The following is a 27,661-nucleotide window of genomic DNA, read 5'->3' as shown; positions in this document are numbered from 1 at the left end:
ATTACAAGGAAAATACGCGAGAACACGTGATTAATTAATTCCATTGCTCACTGTTTCACCGAATAATTCTCAGAACAACCTGAACAATTCCTCGTCGCTTGAATGTTCAACGTAAAGTTCATTCGGAAAAGTGTACACTCGGACAAAGATTCTCACAGCAGCAACACAAACAATGGGAACATAAGAAACGAACAAAAAGCGCGGGAAAACAGAACACAAAACGCATTAGTGAAAAGAAAATAGAAAACAAAGGACGGGAGCAGGGTTGTATGGACGAATGTTAAATAAAAAATAAAAATAACGTGTACGGCACCCTATTTATTGTCAATAACTCATACACGCTGCAAAACGTTTCTTCGATCAGCAAGAAACTCGATCCGTTCATCATATAAGTACCATACTCTAAAAACGATTAAACGACTTAATTAAACGTTAAAGTCTATGCGAACGGAATAAAAACTTTCAAGATATCTCTACGCTATAATGAAACCACGTAGAATATTACGCTGGCCAACGATATGCAGTCTTATATAGTGTTCTCTTTCAATCGAACGAAAACGGAAGTTAATTGACGCCGATGCCGTGGTCGTAAATGAAATTCTACAAACTAATAGCAAGACAAACGAAAAGGTTCGGTAATAATATAAAACGTTGTAAATAGGAGAAACTTCAACGGGTTCCCATGGTTCGGCGTAATATCCCGATACTTCTCATCGCATACTGTATCAAAGTTGCTTATCAAAATCAGCGGAATTCGTTCGACCTGCCTCGATCATCGAAGCGATCCAATTATTCGTCTTCTCCTAATACCTACACGGTTTCGATAAAAACTATTTGAGCACTAGATTCCGCCGCGTTGCCGCGCGAAACGGACAAGAGAGTAATGACTCGAACCAGCGTGACGAAAGTACCATTCTCGGAGCAAAAAGAGGTCTTAGGCGGTCGATGGACGGATTGTATACACTATAGTTGCCGCGGGAAACGCGCCGCGACGCTGATCGTCCTAGAAAACTAAGAAACTTCAAAACATGTCCTCTCTATTTGGAGCTGTAGAAAAACAAAAACAAATCCTCTGAGTCAAGTGAGTCAATCGATCGATCATGGAGAGGTTCGGTTGCCGTACGATCGTCTCGAAGACACGCGAGTCGCGAAAGCAATATCTCATTGGTCCAACAGAGGCTGAATAATCACGGTACCCATGATGGAACAAGTATCTAACTATCTACAGGGTCATTGCACGATCCAGGCTCTAACATTGGACATCGATAATCTACAAATAGACCTGGACCTCTTTCAGTTCAATATTTAGATTTAAGTAAATCCTTTACAGCGGAGAGTAGAATTGTAGATTCACTTTGCATCTGTGTATCAAAGGCAACGTCTTTGATTCAGTAATGTGAGCTTAGTATGTACAATTGTTATTGATATAAGATTACACCTTCATTGGTAAAACGTAAGATTACTTAGAGTATAAAAGACGTCAACGTTCAAAAGATTCTAGAAGATAAATAATGAAATAGTCAACTAGAGTATCCAACAGAGTATCAAAGAACAATTTTGGATGCGTCCAATTCTGCTCTCTAGTGTCCAGGTCTTCAAGAACACCAATTGTGTCTAAATAAAGGCTGATGTCGTCTAACAAGTGGTTTGAATGAGCCTGAAGAGAGCCCTGATAGTTGTTCCATCGACACTAACATCGAGCAGTGAAACGTAGCTCAAGTGGCGCTTAGAAGCTCTCGGATTTGACGAGATTGTGCTGATGCTTCAATCCCTCGATCAAATCCATGTGATGGGGCGGCTCGATTACGTTCACTTTGCGCTCCCTGAAATATTCTCGCCTCTGTTTGTGGCTATCCAGAATCGAGCAGGTGGTCGTCTCGTTATCCCTATCTCTGCTCGGTTCGATCCGATCATCCTGATCGCTCACCTGGACAATACTGTCTGGGATGGGCAACGGCTTGGCCACGCCGATGCGCACGGTGCCTTTCGGCGCGCCCTTCAACGCCTGCACCGCCTGGTCCAGGGTCGCGTTCTCCAGGGCGATGTCGTTCACGAACAAAAGTCGATCGCCCGGTATCAATTGCCCGTCCACCTGGGCTACGCCCCCAGGCACGAGCGATCTTATTACTATCACAGTCTCGTTGGGGTTCATTGGATCCTGGAACGGGCAGACAAGTTTCTCGTTGGATCAATAACCTTTTTTTACCTTCAGCTGGAACCGTTTCATGGCGGAGCTGGGTTTCCCTGATATCTGACTGTACAAGTAGGTGTCCTCGGATTTCTTGTGGAAAAATTACTAGTGCCGTGGTTTCCAACCTGGGAGGAGCGAACTACTGTCAGGGGAGGCGCCAAAGTTTTTAATAAAAAATTAATGTTCATACCGTAATATCTAGAAATAAATAAACTTCATATCGTGACGTAACAGTACAAATTAAGCGAAGTAATGTTTATTTTGTAAGTTATTATTGTTTAAAACGTGTCTATATTATTGTATCTATTAGAAGATAGGGAGGAAAACAAATTTTTTTAGAGAGGCGTAGTAGCATGAAGGTTGGAAACCGCTGGTCTAGTGAGAACATTCATTGAGTAAATGGTTTGTTGATGTTTATAGAAGTTCTTTTTTATGGAACAATTTATGAGAAGTAACTTGGAGTAATAAGTTAGTGTGATTAATAGATTCATAGTATGAACGAGTTTGAACGAGTAGGTAATTAATATTCATAATTCGTCGGAAGGGACCCAGCTCCACATCTTGCCTGACTACTAGATATTCTGCTATTTGAATGAGATGTTGGTTAACAAAAAGGTCGTTTAAACAGATAATAAAAAGCGTTCCTGCAAGAATTAAGAAATGAATATTGAATGACACCAGCGTTGAAATAATAGGGGGAAAGGGGAATGAATAATTTCACGGTGTTACCTGATAATCCAAAATGGAGAACCCAAGGCCCCGCTCTCCCTTTACCAGTTCGATGATTTGCGGTTCAGAGCTCCACATAGCCAGACCAGTTAGCGGTTCCAGGGAACGTGACTTCATCTTGTTCAAACTGGCGTCAGTCACGGTAGCAGTGGTGGTTGTCGAAGCCAACGAGCCATCGGACTTCGCTTTAACGAGGCGATCCATCGTTGGTAATAAGTTTTGCAGCGATCCACCCAGAATGCTCTGCATAAAATAAATAATACATTGTTCAATAGAAAATCAACCAAGGTTTACATATTGTTAGCTTTCATTTTTCTTAAATTCTTCCTAAAAAGAACATTAAACTTCGTTTAACCCTTTGCACTCGAAAGGTTTTCACTAGAAATATTTTAACATTTTCTGATGAGATAAAGACGATATTTTGTGAAAGAAAGCTATTTTATTTCAATATTTCTCAAATTGATGCATTATACGAAGTATAATATTAAATATCAAATTTTATAGTTTTACTGTATGAAATCAAATGGTGAGTCAGTCACCTTTCGAGTGCGAAGGGTTAATATAGCCTCTGTCCACTGTTCAAATAATTCTTTCACGATTATTTATAATTATTTCAGTTAACAATGGAAGAACTGGGACACACTGAGAAATGAACGACTTTTAAGGCAGATTGAATTCAGTGCACGAAGGTTGAGACTATCGCAAACTTCATGTAAATAATTGATGAATATTCAGTATCTTACCCTAGTCTGGAACGCAGCCTGATGTTGAGCAGTGTCGATCGGGCAGAGGGGATCCTGTGACGCAATGTTCCTCCCGCAAACCATCCGAACGTGGATAGGTAATTCTTTTAACACGCTAACTACTTCCATATGATTAATACCGAGCAACCGATATCCGTTCACCTTGTTAACAAAAGAGAAATATACAATTTTACTTAGTACAATGAAATCATCCTAATATGTACATTTATTTACTTATCATTTGAAAATATCAACTTCTATTAATATCAATTATTAAATCAACTTCTAAACCATTGACTTTTACATCAAAGAAAAATATACAATTTTACTCAGTACAATTAAATCATCCTAATTTGTACATTTATTTTCTTATCATTTGAAAATATCACTTCTATTAATATCAGTCTTTAATATCAACGTCTAAACCATTGACTCTTACATCAAAGCGATGCATTCAACAAAATATACTATCACGATAGGAATAATTTTCTATTTGAATACATGCAGATGACATTTCTTTATTTTTCATAAAATAATTTATATTTATCCATCAGTCTTCTTACTATATTACATCGATATGAATACTACACGACAAATTGGAGTAGGACAGTAAGGAACGAATGGGGATTGATCAATTCTCAGATGCTGAAGGCTCACTTCGCGAGGCACCTTGTATAAGCTTCTCGTTAGTAGAATAACCGGGTGTGAAACTTTGGGATAGTATCATCCCGCCGCAGGCGTTAATTGGAATCACATTAAACGCAAGACAACATACTGCGGAACTTTGCAAACAGTAGTCCAACGTTACCTCCAGCAATTCGTCTCCTGAACGCAGCGTCCCATTTTGCCCCACCGGTCCCTCGGGTAGAATCGATCGTATGTAATGATGGGGTCTGACTTCTTGGCCGTTCTCAACATCCACAGTTCCTTCTAAACTTATACCAAGCCCGCTGCCTTCCGCGAATTTCTTTAGTTGAGCCACCTACAGGAGAAACAGAATAAAAATATTTTTAATCCAAAGAGCCTAAAAATGGAAAGTAAACTTTAGTTTCTAGATTCAGTAATTTCTAAATAAAAAATAAAAATTGTTTGAAATTGCTATTAACCTTTTGCGTTCAAAGTTCATGGCAACTTCAAGCTTTGACATGTAAGACCGAAGACTGTAAATAATTTAATTCTTTAAATAATGTGATAGGTGTTCTAATTTTATAATTTTTAATGCTTTGATGCATCGTCCAATTTCTATGCCAACAGCTTTCGAAAATTCAAAACGCTCTCGTTTGCAGAGAAGAACTCTTAGTGTTCTCAGAGAAATGTCAGAAAGGTATAGTTGAAAAAATAACATAATTCTCTGAGAAATTACCAAAGCAATTGATTACTACACGAAAACAAAATGGCAAATTAACAGAAATCTCAATAGAAGAACTCTTAATGTCCCCAGAAAAGCGTCAAAAAGTCAATTTCAGTGTTCGCTAGTTATTGTCAATGAGCCTTGAATACATACCACGATCTCGGTATCAGGACCGACGATTTTCTGCCACTTGGACTTAATGGCTGCGCGGATCTGCGGCGTGAGCTCGCTCGATGGATCGCTCAATAGCGCCTCCACGTTCGCGGCGTCGTCCAGCTCTTCGGACGTCCGTTCGCGCTCGCCTTCGTGGAGTACCGCGCTGTCCACAGTTGTGTGCGACTCGCCCTCCGGTTCTATTTCGGTGGTGGTTTCGCCGTCCTGCGACAGAACAAATCGCGTACGTGATACTCTATACACGGATCGACCTTCGGCTGGGTTATTGATCTACGTCTGCCAGCCTCTTTCTATCCTGAATAAATTATTTAACGTATCGGCAGATTCTTCTGGTCCGTCGCTTCTGTTAAATATTCAATCTAGCACGGTGGAGTGCAGTTACATGAATCTTTTACTGGCTGTATGATGGCGCAGCTGATCGCAACTATTTATTCTGGAATTTATTGCGATCGGTGCATGAGAACTTCTATTAACCTTGTCAGTAAGTATTGGAGACACTATAGGTATTCTTAGTGTTGATTCATAACAAATGATTCCTTTTATTTCAAGTTCAATGCAATAAGTATCAGTTAATTCATTGATTATACGATGTACCAAAAGAATTTATCAAATTTATTCGAAGTTCAAACTTCAAATGTGGTACTCACATGATAGATCTTCGTATACCCTAAACTTCAGTTAGCTACCTACATACATTTTCAAACTTTTATCGTAGATTTCAGGCAGAATTCAGTCTATGGTTAGAAAGAGTGGCTGGGATCAACATTAGAATGAGGAATGCCACATGTGTCCAAGGAAATGAAACTTACAGCGCTAATAGGGAAGCTGGGTAGGCTCGTAATCGACGGAGAACTCGGCTGCGGCAGTCTAAGCTCGCTGGCCGCGATCGCCTGCTGTAGCTGCTCGTACTTTGGTCCACGTAAGTATCTTTCCAGGCATAAAACTACCGTTTGCCCGGTGCGCCTTAAAACTTCGACAGCTTCATGATTCGAGTAACCCTGTAAAGAATGGCCGTCCACCTCGACTATTCTATCGTTTATTTGGATCTTGTTGCTCAGGTCGGCCGCGCTTCCCTCGCTGATGCTCTTCACGAAAATCCCGGACAGCTCCTCTGCGAAGGGATCGTGAAATGTCTTAATAAAAGAATCCTTGGAATCTTCGACATTCTAGTTTCAAAAGAAGGAAGTAAGAAGGGAGAAATATCTATGCAAAGTATGAATTTATAAAAAGTTACAGTTGAACGTAAACAATAAAATAGTGATTCACATTTGACAAGTTACACTTCCAAGCAATTTCCTATGCTCGTATCTCGACCTTTAGATCGTAAGCAAACTATGAATAATAAATGAACCCCTCGACCTACAATATCGTGTCAGACTCGTGACGAAAATTTCCAACTGAATTTGAGAAATTTAAATGTTACTTATTGCTTTAAATATAAATTAAATATTACTTTTCTGTCATCAATCGTTACCCTTTAGAGTAAACGTGGACGTAGAATAAGCATAAAAATTGTTTCTTTTCCTAATAAATTATTAATAATGAAATAGTTGTATACACAGTTACGAAAGAAATCATAGGGCATGGGGTTAACTCTTAGAAGAATAAGTTGCGAATGATTTAATTACTTAAACAGATCATTCTTTCTCTTCTAGTATTTAAAAATTTGATGTAGATTTTAATTGATCCAATGAAAGTTTTGGATACTTTAAAAAATCTTTATACAGAAAGGGTTAATTTCATTAGTTGCATAGATAGTGGATATTACTTTGTATATTAGTGAAATGTGGATCAGATTCAAATGTGAATCAGATTACCCTTCTCGCAAACGTATCCAGCAATGGTGATCCCAAGGCCGTAAATGTCCTTCTTAAGCTCGACAGTGAAGCGTTCCATTTCTGGCAGTGAGTTAACGTCGATGGTGTCCATGGTGAGGACCGGTAGCTCCGAGATTTGCACCGGAACCGCTGGTATCACTGGCATTGCTCCAATTGGCACAGGATTGCGTACTACGTCCATGATGAGGCCTGGTCTTGCCTATGGAATACCAATTCTTTGCAAAAGAGGATTCTGGACTGCAAATGTCATTACGGACGAGATAAACAGACAAAAAAGGTTCGGTTGAAGAGGGAATAGATTGTAAAAGAATCAGTGTGTACTGACACTACAGAGTAATCTGAATAGTGTCACTTTCTGTCTAACGCGTTAAATGCTGATAACGGATTTTTACGTTGTAGGAAATTTATATGTAGTGTTATTGATGTTTATCTTATATTATTGTAATATTATTGTGATATTATTGAAATATCACAAATATTATTGTAATATCATCAAAACATTACAAATACTACAGCAACATAATTCCAATATCATCATCGCACCATCATTAATCTCGAAAAATCAAATTAAGCCAAGTTAACAACAGAAAAACATCCGTCAGCATTATCCGAATTACACCGTACACTTTCCGCGACTAAAAAATTCGCATTCCATCTGCATCGCATTCCCCGGCGTAGCTTTTTTTATCTACCGGGAAGTTGTAAAAGGAAACACAGAAAGCTCTGTGCCATATAAAACAAGAGAGATAAACGCGGAGGAGGCGGACGTATCGATATCAATCCACCAGAAACATTCGCGCGGCGTGCACGTGGGCACACTGAAACGTTCGGAACACTCACGTGCATTTCAACGTCGGATTCCTGGGAGTACATGTAGCCGTTGTCGTAACCTGCATCGCCCTGCACGTGACGTATGTTGTACGTCTCCGGCACGCTGTGCACCAGGTAGCGGTCCAGCTCATCGGGGTCACCCAGAATCTTCGTCGGTACGATCGGAGCGTGGCTGCCGAGTGCCTGGAACGCATCGTCCGATTGATATCCGTAGTATTAAGTCCTTCGACCATTTCTCTTTTCACTTTTATTCGCAGCTGACCCGAACGTTTGAATTCTTCGATCGATTTATAGACAATCTTTCGAGAATTCGGAAACATATTACATTCCCATTTATAACGTCGATCGGTGTCCGCAGTATTAAATTCTTTGGCCATTTTTCTTTTGTCTTTCATTTGCACGAGATTCGAAGATTTGGGTGGTTTATTTGATTTAAAGGAAATTTTTAGGATATTTTTGAAGAATTCGAAAATATTACGTTTCCATTTATAGTTTCGATTGGTGGCTGTAGGATTGAATCCTTCGACTAGTTTTCTTTTGTCTTTCATTTGAACGTGACCTGAAGATTTCGGTGGTTTATTCGATTTATAAACAATTTCTAGGATGTTTTTAGAGGATTTAAAAATTGTATTTGGATTCATAATATTGATTAACATCTACAGTATTAAATTCTTCTTTTTGTCTTTCATTAGCACATGATCTACAGATTTAGACGGTTCATTCGATTTACAACACATTTACAACATTTCTAAAGAATCCAAAAAGACATATTTCTATTTACAATATCCAAATCAACATTTTTCACAGAATATTCGATTATTTTTACATTATCGAAAACCATTTTCCTATTTTTAATAACCCGACAAAATCTTCAAATGGAAGTTACAAAATTTCAAGAAAGACTGATGAGAAACTAGAATGCAATTTTCTCGTTCCGAAGATATCGAATTCGAAAGTTATTCGTTCCACATAAAGTTCCTTTTACATCAACTTAGATCACTTAGTACGCAGTGCTATAAGTTTATATTAATATCTAAATGCAGTACATTGTTGAGATAAAGTTTCCAATACTTCGTAATCCGTGAATTAACATTTTTATCCCGAGCATTAAATCCCGCGAGGATTTCGAGTTAACGAACAAGAATTTACAACCCCCCGGATGAGTGTGCCGCAGGATTACAGGAAGAAGAGGCTCGGAGGATTCTTCATCGGCTTCAAGAAGACCCTAAGCACAGAACTACCGGCTGGGAAATTTTACATTATTTATCATTCCGGAATCGTATCCTTCCTTGCCAAGATCGTGTCGCAAAGCTCTCGAAAACTCTCAGCGTTTTTCATATTCATTGCTTATTATTCAAGATCTGCGACGAATCTGCGGTCCGCCATATTGATCGCGTTGCAGTCGCATTTGTGAACAGATTTATCATCACCTCGCGTAGAATTATTTCTTTGCCCCGCGATTATTCGTGTTTCAAAGCGGAGGCTAAATAAAAAGTCGAGGCACGCTTGAAATTACATTCAAAATCGACCAATTAAAAGCTGCCAAGAAAAACATGTTAAAACATACACGTTTCAAACTAAAAAGGAACTGAAACTCGTGTTTGAAATTGAAGCACGACGATGAATTCATGTTTCACAGTGAAAACTAGATTTACATTTTAAATCGAGAACTCAGGTTTGCTGTTTTGTAGAGTAATTCCAGTGAATTTCGTTATTAACATTAAATTGTTCGTTTAAAAAATGTTTGGAACACGGAAAACGAATAATTGTAGAGTGATTGAATAATGCGCGACCTAAATATTTCGAAAAATCGTCGGAATTTGGTGATTGAAGTGATACACGGCAAACGGTGATCAATTATAACGAATTCAACGGACAAACAGACTTCACCCGGTAATTTAATGAAAGCGCCCCACTACAATTTAATTAAGGCAAAGTTCGATTAACCTATTTCATTAGCACTTCCGAGGGTAAAGAACGGGGCAAATAATAATTAAGGAAGGGGAGCAGGCGACGCGTTCTCGTCGGCCTGCAGACATTTTTGGAGAGCAAATTCCTTTATGAATTCTGCAGAGCTATGCTCTTCTATTAATTTACCGGAAATTTATGCGACGAAACAGCGGAATCATTTGTGAATAGAAATTTTCTCAAATTTATTTCCTACGATTTGTCTCTTGCGATACAAACATTTGTGTATTCTTACAGAAAATCGAATTATTTGATTATTTCACTGTTAGGATTCAAACAATATTTTTCTTTAATATTTGTTTTTATTATTTTTTTTATATTTGTTATATTAAACATTTGTATTTTAGAGCATTTCTGATTGGAGGTTTGTTATAACTGATTTTATTTCAAAGAAATTTCAAATGAAACGTCACGTCGACGTGTTATTAGTTTGAGGATTGTATGTGTTTATGACATATAGTATTCTATAAAATTCAACACGGCTGAAAGCTTGATAAATTTTAATGAGCTCTTTATTTAGATCCCGATAGAACCGTGGAGTACGCGGATTCACCTTTGACTCCGATTTCTGTGAATCAAACCATGAACATCCGTATTTGCATAAACGTCCGCGGTTTCATTATTCCACGCCACTGGACATATTTATTGCATGCCTCGAATATGAAACTTTACCTATATAGACGCTGACTTTTCGAAATATCAACGAAAATTCGTGTGCTCGGTTAAGGGTTGAATTTAACAACTGCACTTTTGGAGTGCGAAGGTTATGCCATGGAGATGACAATACAAATCCCTTCCTGCACATTAGAAATTATTTTTAAAAGTACCACACATTATTGATGAGAATACTATAACAATTTCATCAAATTATTGATTGAAAATATTATAAAAATTCAATCTTATTTTAATAGTAATAAATAAAACAAATATAAAATGTTGAATTCTACCGTTGTAAACGACTTTCATTCATTCCTCTAAAAATAAATACAACTGTACACGCGACAACATTGAAACTAAACCGAGTACAAAGGGTTAACACAAAAACTACCTTAAGATTCAATGTCACTCATTCCCGATGTCTTCTTCTTGCACTTATTAAAAAGATAACAGATATTTTTGAGAAATTATTACAGAAATTGATTCAGCAATATTCAAATTAAATTATAAATCAATTGAAGTCTCAACGGATACACTCTCGGAGTTTCTATAAAGGAATCTCAAAAAATCAATGTACCTGCTCGGTAGTTTCAAAAAGCTTCATTACTTCATCATTTCCCAAAATTCATTAACACTAAAACTACCAGACATTTCAAAATGACCCATTCCCAATGTCTTCTTCCTGCAATTTTTAAAAAGATAACAGATGATTCGAAGAAATTATTAAAGAATTTAATTCAGCAATGCGTAAGTCAAATTCTAAATCAATTTCAGCCTCAATAGGTACACTCTCAGAGTTTCTACACATATAAAGGAATCTCAGAAAATCAATTTACATGTTAATTTTAGCGTTAATCTCAATTATGTCTCCACCATATCGACAGATGTGATAACACTATGGTCGAAGATGAACGGAAGAAGAGTAATGGTAAGAAAATGAAAAAAAGGTGGGAAGCCAGTATTTGCCAATGGGAGAGAAAGGGGATTCATAGGGCGTGTATATTGCAGCGATTGATTAAATTCGAATGAATGGCGGCACGGTTATGAAGAATAAATCTGACAGAAATGAATAACCTACCTGATAATCGGGCGAGGTCGGCTCCACGGGCCGTGCGACAACGAGCCGCACGTGTGTGCCGGATTGTCGCAGCACCGCGGCAACCTGTTCACTTCCCATCCCCCGCAGATTGACATCGCCGATTTGCAATATATGGTCCCCGCTCTGCAGCCGATTATCCTGCGATTCGCATTGCAAACGGACCAAACTTTAATTCCGCGAATTAATCACCGGGCTACCGAACACACGACGATTATTCTTCGTTCGTGCTTCCTTTCCTTTCTTCGTCTCTATTGCTTGTTTCTTTTTTATAAATAAAACATTCTCCTAGTTTTGATATTTTTATGTTTCGAGGTTGAACTCTTTTAACGCTAAACGTACTGATGCTTTCTCTCTATTGATTGTTTCTTTTTTATAAATAAAACATTCTCCTAGTTTTGATATTTTTATGTTTCGAGGTTGAACTCTTTTAACGCTAAACGTACTGATGCTTTCTCTCTACTGATTGTTACTTTTTTATAAATAAAAGATTCTCATGATAACTCATCATAACTCATAATTTTTCATTTGATAATTGTAATTTTGTATCTGTCTTCTTTGATTCTCGCTTTTCCCTCTTTTCATAAGTATTATAACCAATCTAAAAATAATTTCTATCATTTTTAATTTTCCCCCTATTATACAATCTCTCTTCTTTCCCTTTTCACGGATGTAATCCCTAATTTGAAAATAATTCCTGTACTTTCTCATCGTTCTTCCCTCATGCTCCCTTTTCCCTCTTTTTATAGATACAATGGCTAATTTGAAAATAATTTCTATACTTTCCAACGTTTCTCCTCCCACTCTCTTTCTCTCATTTTCTCTTTTTCTTCGTCAACTCTTTTTCCCGGACGTTTTCCTCTCCGCGTCTTCTCCCCGCATAATGTAATATATGAAAATGAATAATTTCCTTAATTTGTTCAAATCTAATCTCGTTTCACGAAGAAAAGAAGAGAGCGAAGAAGGAAAGATACACAGTTTTGCTACTCGTTGCCTCTTATTCTCGACAGAATTGTGCACGAAATAAAAGGATCGCGCGAATACATTTAACAACACTTCTACGTGGTTGTTGTTGCAGAATAATTAAACGGGGCAACGAAGCTGCGCCGCGTTTAATTACAGAAAGCTTACCCGATCCGCGACGCCGCCGGGAAGGATTGTCTTGACGACGACACCGGTGCTGCGCCCGCCGACAATTCCGAAACCAAGACCGCTGCCATCGTTGATTAGGTTTATAACTTCAACTTGAGCCCATTCCGTGTTCAGCTGGAAGATATCGGAATAACAATTTCCATTATATTCAATATCGATTTGAAAACGGGAAAAATGAAAAAATATTTTGGCTAATGAAATATTTAACTGTCGTTTGGTGTATTGATAACATTGTTATTGTGATTATTACAATCTTTTTATTCTCTTTATCTCTTTGCTTGATTTACTTTTGTTTATGAAAGTATGATGAATCTATTAAATACTATCTCTTCATCTAAACAATGCAATAGAAATTATGATTATTATTATTGCCATTATTGCAAGTTTATTGTTATCACTGGTGTTGTTACAAATATTATTACTGTTTTATTAAACAATTACTATTATTAAATTTAATATTATTATTGCGTTAATCACATCAATATATAATAATATTGTATCATTAAAATTAATTATATTTAATAATATTGTATCATTAATATTAATTATATTCAATAATATCACTATTCTTAAAATATTACAACATTAATATAATATGCAATATTATAAATATTACTGCTACCATTATAAGTACCATTACTACTATCATTACCAATTGAAATATTCCAGAAAATCAAGACGCATCGAATAAAAACACCCGAAGAAACAAACGCGAATCCCGGGTGCACCGCAAAATTGATTAAAACACAATCGAGTGTGCGGTGCGCGTTACAGAATCCTCTGTAACTTAACTGCTTTTCCCCTGTCGATTCTCCCCAGTTGGAAATGAAAGACAGCCCGTCCCAGTTTCCAGATCCCGTTCTCCATAGACCTCTGAAGCCTGTATGGGCCGACTTCCCAAAGAAGCGCATCGGAAAATATTTACCGAAGGAATCCCACTATTATTCGTCGTTCCCGATAAAATATCTCGCCGGCGTGTAAACATCGTAATTGACCGTAGAAAGTTTTTTAATTATCGGCCGGGATTCGCGGTAAGTTAAGAACTTGGACGATTGCGGCAAATAAAAGAAAGCGAACGATAAAGGACGAGAACTAGAGACGGGAGAAAAGAAGCAGAATGGGAGAGAGGGAGAGAGATAATATGAAAACGGGAAAAGGAAACTGTGTGTGTGTAAGAGAGATAATCTATATGTATTTGTTAGATGGTTATTAATTATTTGTTAGTACAATTCTTACGTCTCAGTGTTATCTAATTATTTACAATATTGAGTATTTTTGGAATTTTTATTCGAGTTGTCTCATGAATTATTGTTTTCAAGCCATCTCAGAGCTCACTGTGGAAGTGAAAGTATTAATAAGAAAGAAAGAGAGAGAAAGTGAGAAAAGATTGTGTGTGTAAACGTCAATCTATGTGAGTTTGTGGAAGGCAAGAAGAATGATAAATATTCGAGTGAACGAATGAAAAAGAGAGAGTCTCTGAGTGTGTATGACAGAAATAAAAGTAACAAATGATACAATGTATATGTGCAGGACAGAGGAAGAAATAATGATGATGATGATGTAGTGTGTGCAAAAGAAAAAGAGAAATGACAATAGTATAATATGTACATATGTATGAGGAAGAGAAAATAAATTTGCATGTATAAAACAGAGAATATCTGTAGGTTTGGGAGAAGGAGAAGCAATCTGGTGTACAGTCAGTTGCTGGGAACCTGGCACTCGTGACGTCATAAGGGCGGAGACAGTTGCTCCCAGAGATCCAATGGCATGTCCGGAAACGACTCTCCCCACTCTTTGTCGCGCGACACAATTGGTGTGCGTGAGCGCCTCAGCCGATCATGGACTAGAACCGAAAGTTTGTGTGAAGAAGGCGTGCGCCTTCGAATCTGACCACTCTAAGACGAGAGTGCCAGGTTCGGTGCAACGCTGTCATTAATGCAAAAGGTATGGTCAAAATACTAAGTGTCATATGTTAAATGCTACATATTAAATTATTACTGTAATAGAAAACAAGCATTGCTTTCTTTGAACACTCTGGTCGAGAACCTTTGATCATTCTGAGTAATTTATTTCTAAACAAATACGTATAAAGATTGAATGCTGTGGATTTTTTTATAGTATCCTCTCAAGTAATATGTCCCTAATGTGTCATAATAACAAAAAGTTACATATAAGTTATATACATTAAATTATTATTGTAATAGAATACAAGCATTATTTTCTTTTTCAAACTCTGACTAAAACCCTTTGAACATGCTAAATTATTTATTTCTAAATAAATACGTCTAAAGAAAAGTTCCAAAAACGGTCTAGCCGAGAACTTTTGGATGCCACTGTACACGAGAGAGGACAATGTAACACACGCGTGTACGTGACAGAGAGAGAAGGTCAATATTTCTCGTTAAAGTGGACAGAAGAAGAAGGGAACAGAAACGAAGAGGGGGAAAGAGAAGAATAGAGAAGAGCGTGGTAGGAATCATGTCACGTTGTGGTTTCCTTCGTTACGTTAAAAAGAATGTTCGGCGTGGAAGTCGGACTGAAGAAAGTTCGTTGTTCCGAACTCTTAATCCACTTAACTTCGACCTTCTTCTTTCTCGGTGATGCACGATACCGAACGCCGATATAAAATCATCTTTAAGTAGACTGATCCACGAAAATGCGATACGTGCCCATAATTATGAAACTGGTCTAAGTCTAAATTGAGAAGAAAAATGAGTTTATCAGTTATTTCACATCCCATTATTTAAACTAAATTAAAAGAAAAAAAAAAACAGCAAAAGAATATATGACTTAGACCATTTTCATGATTATGGACAAATAATTTACTAATAATGTATACGAGTCATCCTTGAGATGAATCGAAAATATCGATTATAAAATACCCAAGTTCTTTTTACAATCTATTTTAATAACAGTTTATTCTCGAGCGTTAAGAAATGGTAATGAAAATTTTGAGTTTATCGGAAAGAAACGAGCAGAAGAATTTATATTTACTATTTTTACTGACATCGTGAAAAATTAAAATTTAAATATTACTAACTTCGTACATTTAAAGTTAAAACCATTTGCCAAGTGCCATTTTTCCTCGACTTCTCGAATTGTACTACAATGATCAAGAAATTTTTAAAATAATTTGATGTTGAAAGCTGCTCATTGAAAACTTCGTAAATTTAAAGTTAAAATCATTTGCCAAGTGCTATTTTATCTCTACTTCTCGAATTTTACTACAATGATCAAGAAATTTTCAAAATAATTTTGTATTAAAATAAAAATAGCGTTAATATTTCGTTCTATGTGGGCACGTGATAGTAAACGAACAACTGTTGGTCAATTCTAAGGCGGAAGATGCCTTAACCTACTTTATCGGGACCATTCCGTCGGAGCAAACCAATTATTGAAAATCTTGGCCCGAGGCAATCGTGAATTTCTTTCTCGATAATAGGAATCGCGCTCGGGGACATCGTTATCGGTCGCTGTTGCTTTATTAGACCGGCGGGATTATTTAAACAACGAATCTTAGTAACCGGGGACACTTACTTCTCCGGTTGCGCTGGAAAACAAATAATCCGGCGGATTTCATCGGTGATAAACTGATAACCGATACCGCAGTTCTTTGGTTTACTTGTTTCGCGAGTGATCGCTACTTTTTTTGTATACTTGTCGCGAGTTATTATAATTCCCATTCATAAATGGTTGCTATTATTATTTCGTAATCAACTTTGAGTGTTCTCCGCATTATTAACCCTTCAACGGCGGCACAAGTTTATCATAATTTCTATTAACAAATCATTGCTATTATTATTTCATCAACTTTGAGTGTTCTCAACAGTATTAACCCTTCAACAGCATCGCAACTTATCATAATTTCTATTAAGAAACTATTATTACTATTTCGTTACCAACTTCGAGCGTTCCCAACACTCTTAACCTCTCTCAACGCGTAACCTCCCACAATAAGACGACAAAAAACGCAATCAAACGGTATGAATTATGCAAGCCGAAACCGCGGAACGCCCGAAACGCGGCGCTAGAACGGAAATGCGTTGCCCGATTGACGGGAATGAACGATTCGCGCGCGTCGTTAAAACGCCGGACGAGCGGCCAGCCGCGTCACGTCACGTGGCTCTCGTTAATATTCGAACGCCGGCCGAATCGTTAACGAAACGACAATAGTAGGTGGGGATCGAATAATCGTCCCACGGGCAATTTGTATTTACCCGTGGGAAAATGTTGCTGCCTCTCCCCGTTCCCCTCTTTCCCGCTGTCCCTTTCGCCATCGGTGGATTCGATTTCTTATGCAGCTGCCGGGATCGTTCGGGTTCTCATTATCGGCAGAGGGAAGGAAAAAAAAAAGAATTGAACGATCGCGCGTCGGCTTATTGCCGCGCCATTCTCGCCCTGCTCTCCCTCGCCGGCGTCATTCCCATTCGAAGACCGACGGGATAAATTCCTTCGCATCGATTTCCACGCTTGCCGGACGCCCCACGCCGGAGTATCGGAGCGGAGAACGTTTGATTACGACGAGGGCTGTTAGAACGTCCTGATTACCGCGGTTAAGGAGTCCGGGCAAATATAGAACTCCCGGCGGGATCGGATTATTCAGCTCGTATCATACTTCAACGTTAGATTGATAGAACCGACGCACGGTGCGGCGGAACGGCCGTTTTCTCGAGAAAACTGGATAACTTCGGAAGTGTCAGTGATAAAGAAAGATGATTCGGGCGAAGGTTGTAAGGTATAGAGGTAAATATATGGTGGTTATGTTTTTATTTACGTTATGGGAATGTTATGAAGGTCTTTTTTAGTGACAGTGGATGCTTTGCGTTTCGATTCCGGCGTTATATAAATTGAGAAATGGAATTTTTGTGTTTTTCTAATGATAATCATTTTGTACGGTAAGGACTAGTTAGTGACATATTGGTAACCTTCGATTTTCGTTACATGAATAGTCGGATTTTGGGATTTTGCCTACAATGCGGCCGAATGGCCGTTTTCTGGAGAAAACTCGATAACTTCGGAAGTATGAGTGATACAACAAAATGCTTTAGATAGACGTTGTAAGGTATAGAGATATACATATGTTGGTTAAAATTGTGATTCTTGAAGTGGAAATCATTTTGCATTATTGAGACTAATTAACGGCACATTGGTAACCTTCTGAATCACTTTTCTCAAGGATTATCGGGAAAAGTTGATTTGTTTGTTGCGTGGACGAGTGTCTTTTGTAGATGAGAATTTGATTAAGTAGAAAGTCCTTCAGATAGTAAGTTATGTGAATTGTTTTGCAACGGATTTATATTTACATTGTTGTGCTATAAAACCAATCAAAATATGGAACAATCCTTTCCTATTTGTGTAATTATATCATTCATTTGTGGCTTCCGAGGTTAACACTCTAACTGAAGCTCTCCATTACACAAATCTAATGGTTGAAATTGGAATAATTCTTACTAACTTTCATAAGAAACTAGAAAACATTGACCTACTCAATACTCCTATTAAACAAATAAAAATATTCCACAAATAATCACAATTCTCCACATTTCACAATCCCAGACTTCCAAATCAATATTTCTCATCCGAAAATTCATCTGAAACAAACCAGCTCCGAAGAGGTTACCAACGAAAACAAAACAGTTATTCAAGAAATATATTTTTCTCAAAAGTATCTGCATCAGAGACAAGATCAGAGGATAAGCGAACAAAATGCAAGAGACAAAAAATGGAATACCGTTATAATTTCCGAGGGAAACTTCGTTTGAAAAGCAAAATACTTTTTTCTACCGTGCGAGAGAAAGAATCGTGAACGCTCTGCCGCAGCCGTTTAAGCGAACGAGCCGCGGTAAAATAAGCAACGGGAAATTTGATGCGATTAAGTTCGCTTCGGAGGGTAACTCGATCGCGACTCGTTCGTGCAACGGGCTAGGAAACTTTCTAACGAATTTATTCAGCGTTGTTCCTTCGGTGGAAAGCGTGGATCCGCGGGGCAAGTTAGAAGTTTCGCTGTCGCGTGATTGTGCGCGCGACAATACGATCCCTGATGAAGGTAAACACAGGTGGGATAATAAGGCAGTTTTCGCTAATCGCGTTTCGCGCGTTAATGCAAGAAGCAAATTAGCCGTGAACGTGTTAGACTGTCGCGAATTGTGCCGCAGATATTAATCATGCTCGCACACAAGCGTGCTCTCGCTGTTCGCGGAGTGGAATTAACAGTTGCTCGCGAAGTTCGTTTTTGTAATGAACGTGACGCGAGATTCGTTCGGAATTCATTGGATCCGCGACTGATGGAATCGTTCGACGGCTTTTCATGGAGAATTTCTGTGGTAAGATTTAGATTTAGATTCGTGGTTGTGTTTAATTTGTTTAATTTTAAGCTGAAGATGACACTAGGAAATATAAGTACTATGAATAAGAAGATTTGTAAATGCATATCGAACATTTAACACTAGAACTACCGAGGATTTAATACCACTGATATGTAATCCCTATAAAAATTTTAACAATAGATTATTTTCGGTTTCTTCAGATATTCAGTATAATATTCAAGTCAAAGCTATTTATTTTCAAAATCATTTCGAATATTCAATGCTTTTAAGATATCAATAATTGTGAAACAACACAATCGAAACCAGTCATTTTGACTGGTACGGTAGTTCTAGTGTTAAGGAAGATTTAGAGAATTTTTGAGGTAAGATTTAGATTTAGATTCGTGGTTATTTTGAATTTGTTTAATTTTAAGCTGAAGATGACTCTAGGAAATATAAGTACTATTGATCACAGGATTTGTAAAATTATATCGAACATTTAAGGAATATTTAGAGAATGTTTGTGGTAAGATTTAGATTCTTGCTTATTTCTGGATTTTATAAATGGTATTTAAATGTTCACGATTCGTAGTATTTATATTTTTTCGTGTTATCTTTGGTTGAGAATTTTTAACGTTGAATAAGGCGTAAAAGTGGACATAGAAACGACAACATTCCAAAAGCATCAATGTTTTGCAATATGATTTTTCATTGTTATTTAAAAAAGAAATATTCTTCAAATGGTATTTCAATTCAAATATTCTATGATCCGCAAGTATGTCTATTATTGGATATAAAAATTTCATTCGTCACAATTAAGTTTCTGTTAGATCAGTTTGGATAGTTTTAAGTTAGATTGTCTGAAATACGTTTTATAACCTTAGCAATATAAACAAAATTAACGATAATTAGTTCACAGGAACAGTTCGGTAGAAACGGTTCTTGTAAATATCAATATCATAGAGAATCTGCTAAAATAGACAGAGAGTATAAGCTCGAACAAGGAGAATAGGTTAGTGGTAGATCAGCCATATCGACGAGTTTTAAGCAGAATTCACGCGAAGAAAAAGTATGTAGCTACAAAAAGTAGATCATAGACAATTTTCAAATAGGCAAGTAGCGTGCACCTGTGCACGGACAAGTAAAACAGGTTGACTTGTAATCAGACATGATTCTAGGAATATTCTTGTGCAGTAGTTTGAGGTCAGTGTATGGCCAGCCAGAGCACTACAATAAACAGCAATTCTACAAAGAAGTGAAGTGAGAACGACCATGATCAGACAAGTGGAAAAAGTACATCCTTTTGAAGCAGAACAGAATGCAGCAGTCATCTTGAATCGATAAAATGAGGTAAGAATATTCAGTGAACAAGATGATTGGTATTAATATTTAATGATGCAAGTATAATGGGAAGTCGTTTGTAAAATCAAAGAAGAAGAATAGTCAAATATAAAATTGTTGGGGAGAGTGAAGTGGTGAAACAAGTGAAATAAGTTTGTACATAGTCAGACGAACATCAGCAGAATATATTATATTCGGTTAGGCGAGTGAAATAATATATTATGTTGACAAACGAAACAGGTAGCCAAGCGGTGAGTATTCATGGCCATACCTAGGCTTGATTATTCATGATCATATGATTGTCAGTCGTAAATATATATAACATATAACATTGTATAAAGGAGTCAGGGTAACGTATTCATTGTAGTGTTAAAATAAACAAAGAAATATAAATATTTCTAAATTTAGACTAATCATTGATGTCGACTACTTGCACCTCAGAAATAGATTACAATGCTACGTTAAACTGCCTTTCAAAATGTAACCAAATGTCGAGTGAATTCCCTTAATCATTAACATCATACATACAAAAGAAACTCACGACCAAAACCTTCCACAGAAGATACAATCACGCAAACACCATCAAACAAAATCAATTTTCATTCCAATCGAAACAAAACCTAACTCCACTCTTTTCCAAAACAACACACCCAAATTTCGAGTTAATCCCCTAAATCGTTAAGATCCCCAACACAAAAGAAACTCACAATATTCCATAGAAGAAAGAATCGCCCATACACCATCAAACAAAATCCACTTCCATTCCAAAGCAAATAAAACCTAACCCTTTTCCAAATCAACACACCCAAATCTCCACATTTCATTCAACATTCGTCAAACTCAATTATCCAATATTCCTTGCTTCATAACAATTTCCTCGAAACCACCTCATTCAAACAATCATCACATTCCCAACAGACTACTGCTAACAGTAGCCAACAGAAAATTACAATCCATCCGCAGGTGTGTTCGTGATTCGAAACCATCAGCAAGGAAAACCTCATATCCACTGGGACCGAGGCGAGGAATATCAGGTTGGAGAGAATTCAGTCGGCGGAAGAGCGTCAGCAATTTCTCGCCAATAATTCTATTCTCGCCGAAGTTTTTTCTCGCCGCGGCTCGAACGCCGGTACAAGGGGATCGCGATGAAAACATGGCGAGTAGAAGACGAATGAAGCGGGAGAGAACGTTGTACAGTGCAGCTGCTTGTAGAAAAAATTCCAAAATTCCATTGATCACATGAACATTGAAGGTTACCAATGTGTTGCTAACTAATGTAATAGTCCTCATAATGTAAAGAAAAATATAACGAACATATGTGTAGCTCTATACCTTACAACTGGAGCATTTGTTTGTATCACTCAAACATTTCAAATTATCGAGTTTAATCCAAAAAATGGCCCTTTCAAAAAATCACAATTTTACACAAATAAATTCCATTTCTCTATTTATACAACATTATCATCCAAACACAAAGTACCCATTATCACTAAAAGATCTTCATAACATCCCCATAACATAAACAAAAATATAACCACCATATATATCTTTACCTCGCAACTTCCGTCGAAGCATCTTAAATCACTCATACTTTCCAAGCTATTAACCCTTTGCACTCAAGAGGTGCCTCTCAGTCACCATTTCATTCGACACAATAAAATTACAAAGTGTTATATATGTTACGGTAAATTCGATTAACCCGGAAATTATACATACTCCCAGACAATTATGCATAATCGCCAATAAGATTGGAGAATGATAATACATAATCACCGGTAGATTAAGTATAACCCCCGCTTAATCATATTGCTCGTAACATATATAACATTAAGTTTCATATAATGCATCAATATGTAAAACATTTTTATAGAATACCTTTGTTTCTTAACTTACCTATGTTCTTTCATTAGTTCCTTTGAATTATGTCGTCTACGTGTCATAGGAGAGTGTCGAATGTTTCTAGTGAAAAGCTTCCGAGTGCAAAGGGTTAAGTTTCGTCGAAAAAACGGTCCCACAGTGGGTCGGTGAAAAACAGGGGGCAAGGTTTACCCAAATGAGGCCAATTATAAGCGGCGGATCGATCGAGATCATATCGCGGGCGGCACTGCTCTAACGGGGCACCGGCGGAAATTTTTCTTGCTCCGCAGGCCGGCGGAGAGCACCCTCGATTTTCAAGGGGACACAAAGGAGACACAAAGGAGCTGTGCGCGGAACGATGCCTCTTCGATGTCGAGAGGCAACCTTTCACCGACGAAACCCGAGATGGATGGAACATTACAAGAGCGTGTTTGCCAAACCGGCGTACCCGGCCGCCGATACCGCCGACGATCAGACAGGGGCGTATCATTAATGGAAGAGACTTTCCTCCGCCCCCGCGCTCCTCTCTGTAGACGGAACACCCTGTATTTCGGCTTCGCCAGCGGATGAGTCAGACCATCAGTGACGCTGGTTTAGAGGATTTCGGGGCTAACGATTGAAAGAGTTTTTTCGACTTTTCATGGGTTTTCTTTTGCGTAATGCTGGAGGGATTTAGTGCATATTGTTGTTTGCAGTTTGTTGATGATTGTGAAATGCAGGGAGAAGTTTGTGTATTTGAAGATTTATTGGGGGATTGGAGAGCGGTAATGGTAATGGTGATTGTAGATTTTTAATTCTTTACTCTCTGTAGACGCATCTTAGTCAACTGATTTGACATAATATTATGAAGTTTGATATTTGATATTACACCTTGTACAATGCATCAATATGTGAAATATTGAAAGAAAATAGTTCCGTGCATTTATGTGTAATTTCTTGTCAAGTCAGTTTGAAAGAATGTCGTTGGTATACTATAGCAATAGTACGCGTACATAATTAACAATAAAAATATTGTCAATATTAGTTCAGTAGAGATTGACTAATATCATAATTGACTAACATTGACAATATTTCTATTGTTAATTATATACGCGTACTTTTGCTATGATATATGTACAAAACAATGACAATATTGACAAAGTCTAACACTGACAATATTTTTATTCTTTCTTTCGTATAAAATACGAACTAATTAGAGCTGATTACTATACGCAAAGAAAAACCAACAAAAACATTAAGAAAACAATTTTTCAAGCATTGAGTGACCAAAACATTGTTCCAATCACTAGAGTCCAATACAATGAAGGTTTAATTGTCATTGAATTCTACTCAGTGATTAGACATTTATTTCAATCGTGACGTTTCCCTTGTGCTACTGGGATAACAGTGGGAACAGGAAACAGAATCGTCCATTGGGTTAGCGAGGCTATTAATCGGCCTAGTCGTAAATCAATTAACACCACTCGAATCGCTTATCTATATTCATTAGTGGCGGTTATTAATCGATTGACGGATGTAGGGCTCGCAAGTTGATCGAGCGCGACGTAGATAAATGTAATTAACACTAGAACTACCGAGCATTTAATACAATTCATATGTAATTCCTATAAATATTCAAGTGAAACTATTTATTTTCAAGATCATTTCGAATATGCAATGCTTTTAAGACATTAACTTTTGTTAATTTAAGTTTTTCTATTTTCATCCTTCCTTTTTTCCGTATTTTGACTATGAGAAATTTACCATTTAATTTGTTTATCTCTATTTTGTGCCAGTTGTTCGAATAACTGGCTACAAAATAGATATTTGCTATCAAGATATCAATTTTTGTTAATTTAAGTTTTTCAATTTTCATTCTTCCTTTTGTTCCTGTTTCAACTATGAGAAATTTATCATTTAATTTGTTTGTGTCTCTATTTTGTAGCCAGTTATTCTAGTTGCGGTAGGAAAAGTGCCGATATGGTTAGTGTTAATTGATTCACGCGTGCCACAGAGAGAAGGTTACAATGCCATCGTTTGCGTGGTAAAAAAAGATGCTGACGGAAGGGGTCGAGAAAATAGAAGCACGAGGAACACCGCTGTCGTGAAACTGGTTTCCAATCACATGGATTTTCTTGCTGAGAGGAAAGAACAGTTTCTACGGACACAGTGATTTCTCTCCTCTCGAAAAACGTTTGCAGATTTTTTAGAAAATCGTCGAGTTTCGGGAATATTCAATTTTACTGCTAGTTCGTGCGATGAGGAATTATGCAGGTAATTCATTTTGCAAACTTAAGTGAAGAACGTGTTGTATGCAGAAGGAGATTATAAATGGAGAGATTATTTCTGGAGATTATTTTATTTCAAGATATTATGTTCGAAATTTTCTTTTATTCTTGTTTTCTGCTATTGTCAGTGTTTAATTTTTGAAATGTTTTAGAGTTTGTCGTGAAGATATCTCATTAAATTTAATAGAAATTAATGCTACTCGTTCTACTTAATTTGAAAAGAAAAACTGTTTTGCTATTGGAAATGTTTAGTAGTTAAAATAAATATACTAGAGCTTGTAGTGAAGATTTAACAAAATTGCTTGAGATTATGATTGTTTGAACATTCATGTTGATTTTCGAGAATGAAGAATTCAAAAATATTGTGATACAATCTAGGTGAATAGACATTTTGATCGCTAATATAAGGTTTGCAGTGAACAGTTTTATTTTAACACTAAAACTACCGAGCAGTTAAATTAACTTTTTGAAAATCCTCTATAGAAACTCCAAGAATGTATCCATTGAAATTTTAATCGATTCGCAATTCAATTTGAGCTTTGTTAAATCAAATTCTTTAATAATTTCTTTAATAATTTACCTGTTGTCTTTTCAATTACAAGAAGAAGAAATCAGAAATAGATAATTTTGACCTGTCTAATAATTTTAGCGTCAAATCGAGAATTTAAACTTTGACACAAGTTATTCAATACTATATAAATTGGTTGAGAAGTAGAAATATCGAGTAATGACTGGACAAAAATAATCAGTTTCACATTGTGTGCACGACAAACATATAATTTCACTTATCAAAGAATAAAGTCACGTACAAGAGCGTTTCGTTCCACATTTCGCTTTTACTGTTGCTCGTACAAACATGCTTTCCATTACACGCAATTTTTATATCAGTAAAATCCACATCGCACCCTAATGCATCTGTGAGTCATTCATTCCGAGTTATAGTAAGAATAAACAGGATTCCGGGATCGATAGGCAACGAATAACGTACTATTTCAAGCGAATAGTTCCAGTAACTGCAAACAGTGAGTATTGTTCCGACCAGGAATATATTTAATTCCTATTTTGTCTCATAACATGTAGTAAGACTCGTAATGAAGATTTTTTACGCAGTTTAATAAAGAAACAATGCTATTTATTTCATATAAATTGCAATTAAAGTTATTTAGTTATTATCAGTGTTTTATATGTAAATTGCATATACTGACCTCATTACGAAGATTTTTAAGTCAATTTAATACAGATTAATGGTACTTATTGCACTTAATTTGAAATGAAAAGTTATTTTGCTATTGTCAACGTTTAATTTTTATAATAAACATACTAGAGTTTGTGGTGAAAATTTCCAAGTGAATTCAATACTAATTAATGGTACTCATTATAGTTAATTTGAAGTGAAAAGTTATTTTGCTATTGTGAACGTTTAATTTTTAATATAAATATACTGACACTCGTGATGAAGATTTCAAAATGAATTTAATACAAATTAATGCTACTCATTATACATAAACTGAAAGGAAAGCCTATTTTGCTGTTATTAATGTTTTACTTTCAAAGTAAATATACACTTACGATGGAACTATATTAAATATCATAAAATTTATTATTTTACGATTTTTGGAAGATTCATAGTGCTGCATAGTGCACAAAATTTCGTGGTCCACGAACGAGGGGATTATCATTCGTTTCGACGAGAACGATCATTCGTGAGCCGTGGGAACAACGCGATTATGCAGATGCATGACAAACAACTCAAAAGCTATCTAATCGTAATGCTATTAAGCGATTATCAGGTATCTGCCAATGTTAATCAGGAAACGTCTGTTCCGATCGCTGAAAGCTCGTGTTGCGTCGAGTGCACACGGTACTGTGACCCCTGACACGGGTCACATGTCACTGCGTTTAGAATGTAAGACGATCAACTTCGAGAAAAACAATTACGATGAAAATAATTTCATTCTTCATCGAGGAATAGTGGATACATTCAAATATCTGATTCGTATTTCTTCTTGTGAAGTACTAAATATATTCTTAATTTGTAGTTAAAAAAATAAAAATTATGAATCATGAAAACATAAGGAAGTAGAAGCGATATATCTTCAACCATTAAATACCCAATTTCCCAAAAAATAAAACACAAAAACTATCAAGTTGTTCGACAGGAAAACACTGAAGGAAGTCGTACGTTTCAAAAGAAATATGAAATTCATGCACGGAGAAAGATATGTATTCCGTTATTCGAGATTAAAGGCTACGCGTGTAATTTAAAAGGTACAGGGAACACAGGCACACACCTTCAAAAAATGAAGGAAAAAAAGAAAGAACCGTCCACTTTGAAAAGAGGAAATATTCCCAGCGAAGAGGAACTAAAAAGGTATTTCATATGCACGAAATAGAGGGGAGTTACATTTTTGTCGAATAAAAACGAGATTGCGTTTGTTGAATGCGAAAAGATAGGACGAACGTATTCCGTGATTACAGAATAAGCAAGAGAATCTTCTTGTGTGTTGAATAAAATGAAGATTACGTAGCTGCGATGGGAAAGCTGGATCTACCATCTCAAATTGCAACGCCGGATCCCTTAATCCGCGTGATATTGCTGTATCAGGATTTAATGCGCAGAGTCGTGTGACCTAACGGCCGAACAAACGAGATCCCACGTAATTTACATTAACCTGTTAGCCGTGGAGTTTAGTTCGAAAAACCTCTCGTTTCGCGCGCGATAAAATCGAAGAATAACGTATATACTCGTCAAACACAGGATGAATGCACCCATTTTAATGAAAACCCAAAGCGAAATAAAGAAGAATTAGATGTTTGTCTGAAAAGATGAATAATTCATCGTTGAAAGAATTAGTATTGTCAAACACAGGACCAGTACACCCATTTCAACGAAAATCCAAAGCAAAATAAAGAAGAATTGCAAGTAAGTAGAATAATTTATTTCCAAACACGCATAAAAATTAGGACAATACGTTTCTTGAGATTCGAAGAGTCTCCTAGCCTTGTATCTATACAAATACGAAAATTCAATTAAAAATCTTTCGCAAAAACGCCTTAACGCGTTAAACGCCACGAAAATCTTGAATGTTTTATACACGATTTGTTCGTAGCAAAGGTACATAGGAAAAGAATTAATTATTTGGCATCAGAATTCTTACATT

The 27,661-nt window shown here is 36.8% G+C and overlaps 1 protein-coding gene and 2 long non-coding RNA genes across 3 annotated transcripts in view; 2 read left to right on the top strand and 1 right to left on the bottom strand.

Moving 5' to 3' along the window:
- LOC116433083 (multiple PDZ domain protein) overlaps positions 1–27,661 on the bottom strand; it is a 155,140-nt gene that overhangs the window by 61,312 nt on the left and 66,167 nt on the right. The window contains exons 8-17 of the mRNA XM_031990803.2: positions 12,710–12,844; positions 11,561–11,719; positions 7,867–8,040; positions 7,006–7,225; positions 5,998–6,299; positions 5,168–5,392; positions 4,472–4,645; positions 3,664–3,825; positions 2,921–3,163; positions 1,928–2,158 (exon numbers count right to left, since the gene is read on the bottom strand). Of these exons, the coding sequence (XP_031846663.2) occupies positions 1,928–2,158; positions 2,921–3,163; positions 3,664–3,825; positions 4,472–4,645; positions 5,168–5,392; positions 5,998–6,299; positions 7,006–7,225; positions 7,867–8,040; positions 11,561–11,719; positions 12,710–12,844 (2,025 nt within the window). The remainder of the gene's footprint in view (positions 1–1,927; positions 2,159–2,920; positions 3,164–3,663; positions 3,826–4,471; positions 4,646–5,167; positions 5,393–5,997; positions 6,300–7,005; positions 7,226–7,866; positions 8,041–11,560; positions 11,720–12,709; positions 12,845–27,661) is intronic.
- LOC143174399 (uncharacterized) lies at positions 5,310–6,045 on the top strand. The gene is made up of 3 exons (XR_012998279.1): positions 5,310–5,411; positions 5,512–5,669; positions 5,904–6,045. It is a non-coding gene; the product is annotated as an uncharacterized LOC143174399 (long non-coding RNA).
- On the top strand, positions 18,949–21,562 carry LOC143174398 (uncharacterized). The gene is made up of 3 exons (XR_012998278.1): positions 18,949–19,053; positions 20,230–20,385; positions 21,340–21,562. It is a non-coding gene; the product is annotated as an uncharacterized LOC143174398 (long non-coding RNA).

The sequence above is a fragment of the Nomia melanderi genome, chromosome 3 (assembly GCF_051020985.1).
Source record: "Nomia melanderi isolate GNS246 chromosome 3, iyNomMela1, whole genome shotgun sequence".
Taxonomy (NCBI): Eukaryota; Metazoa; Arthropoda; class Insecta; order Hymenoptera; family Halictidae; genus Nomia; species Nomia melanderi.
Note: the sequence above shows the minus strand (reverse complement) of the source record. Positions and strands in the feature narration are given on the sequence as shown.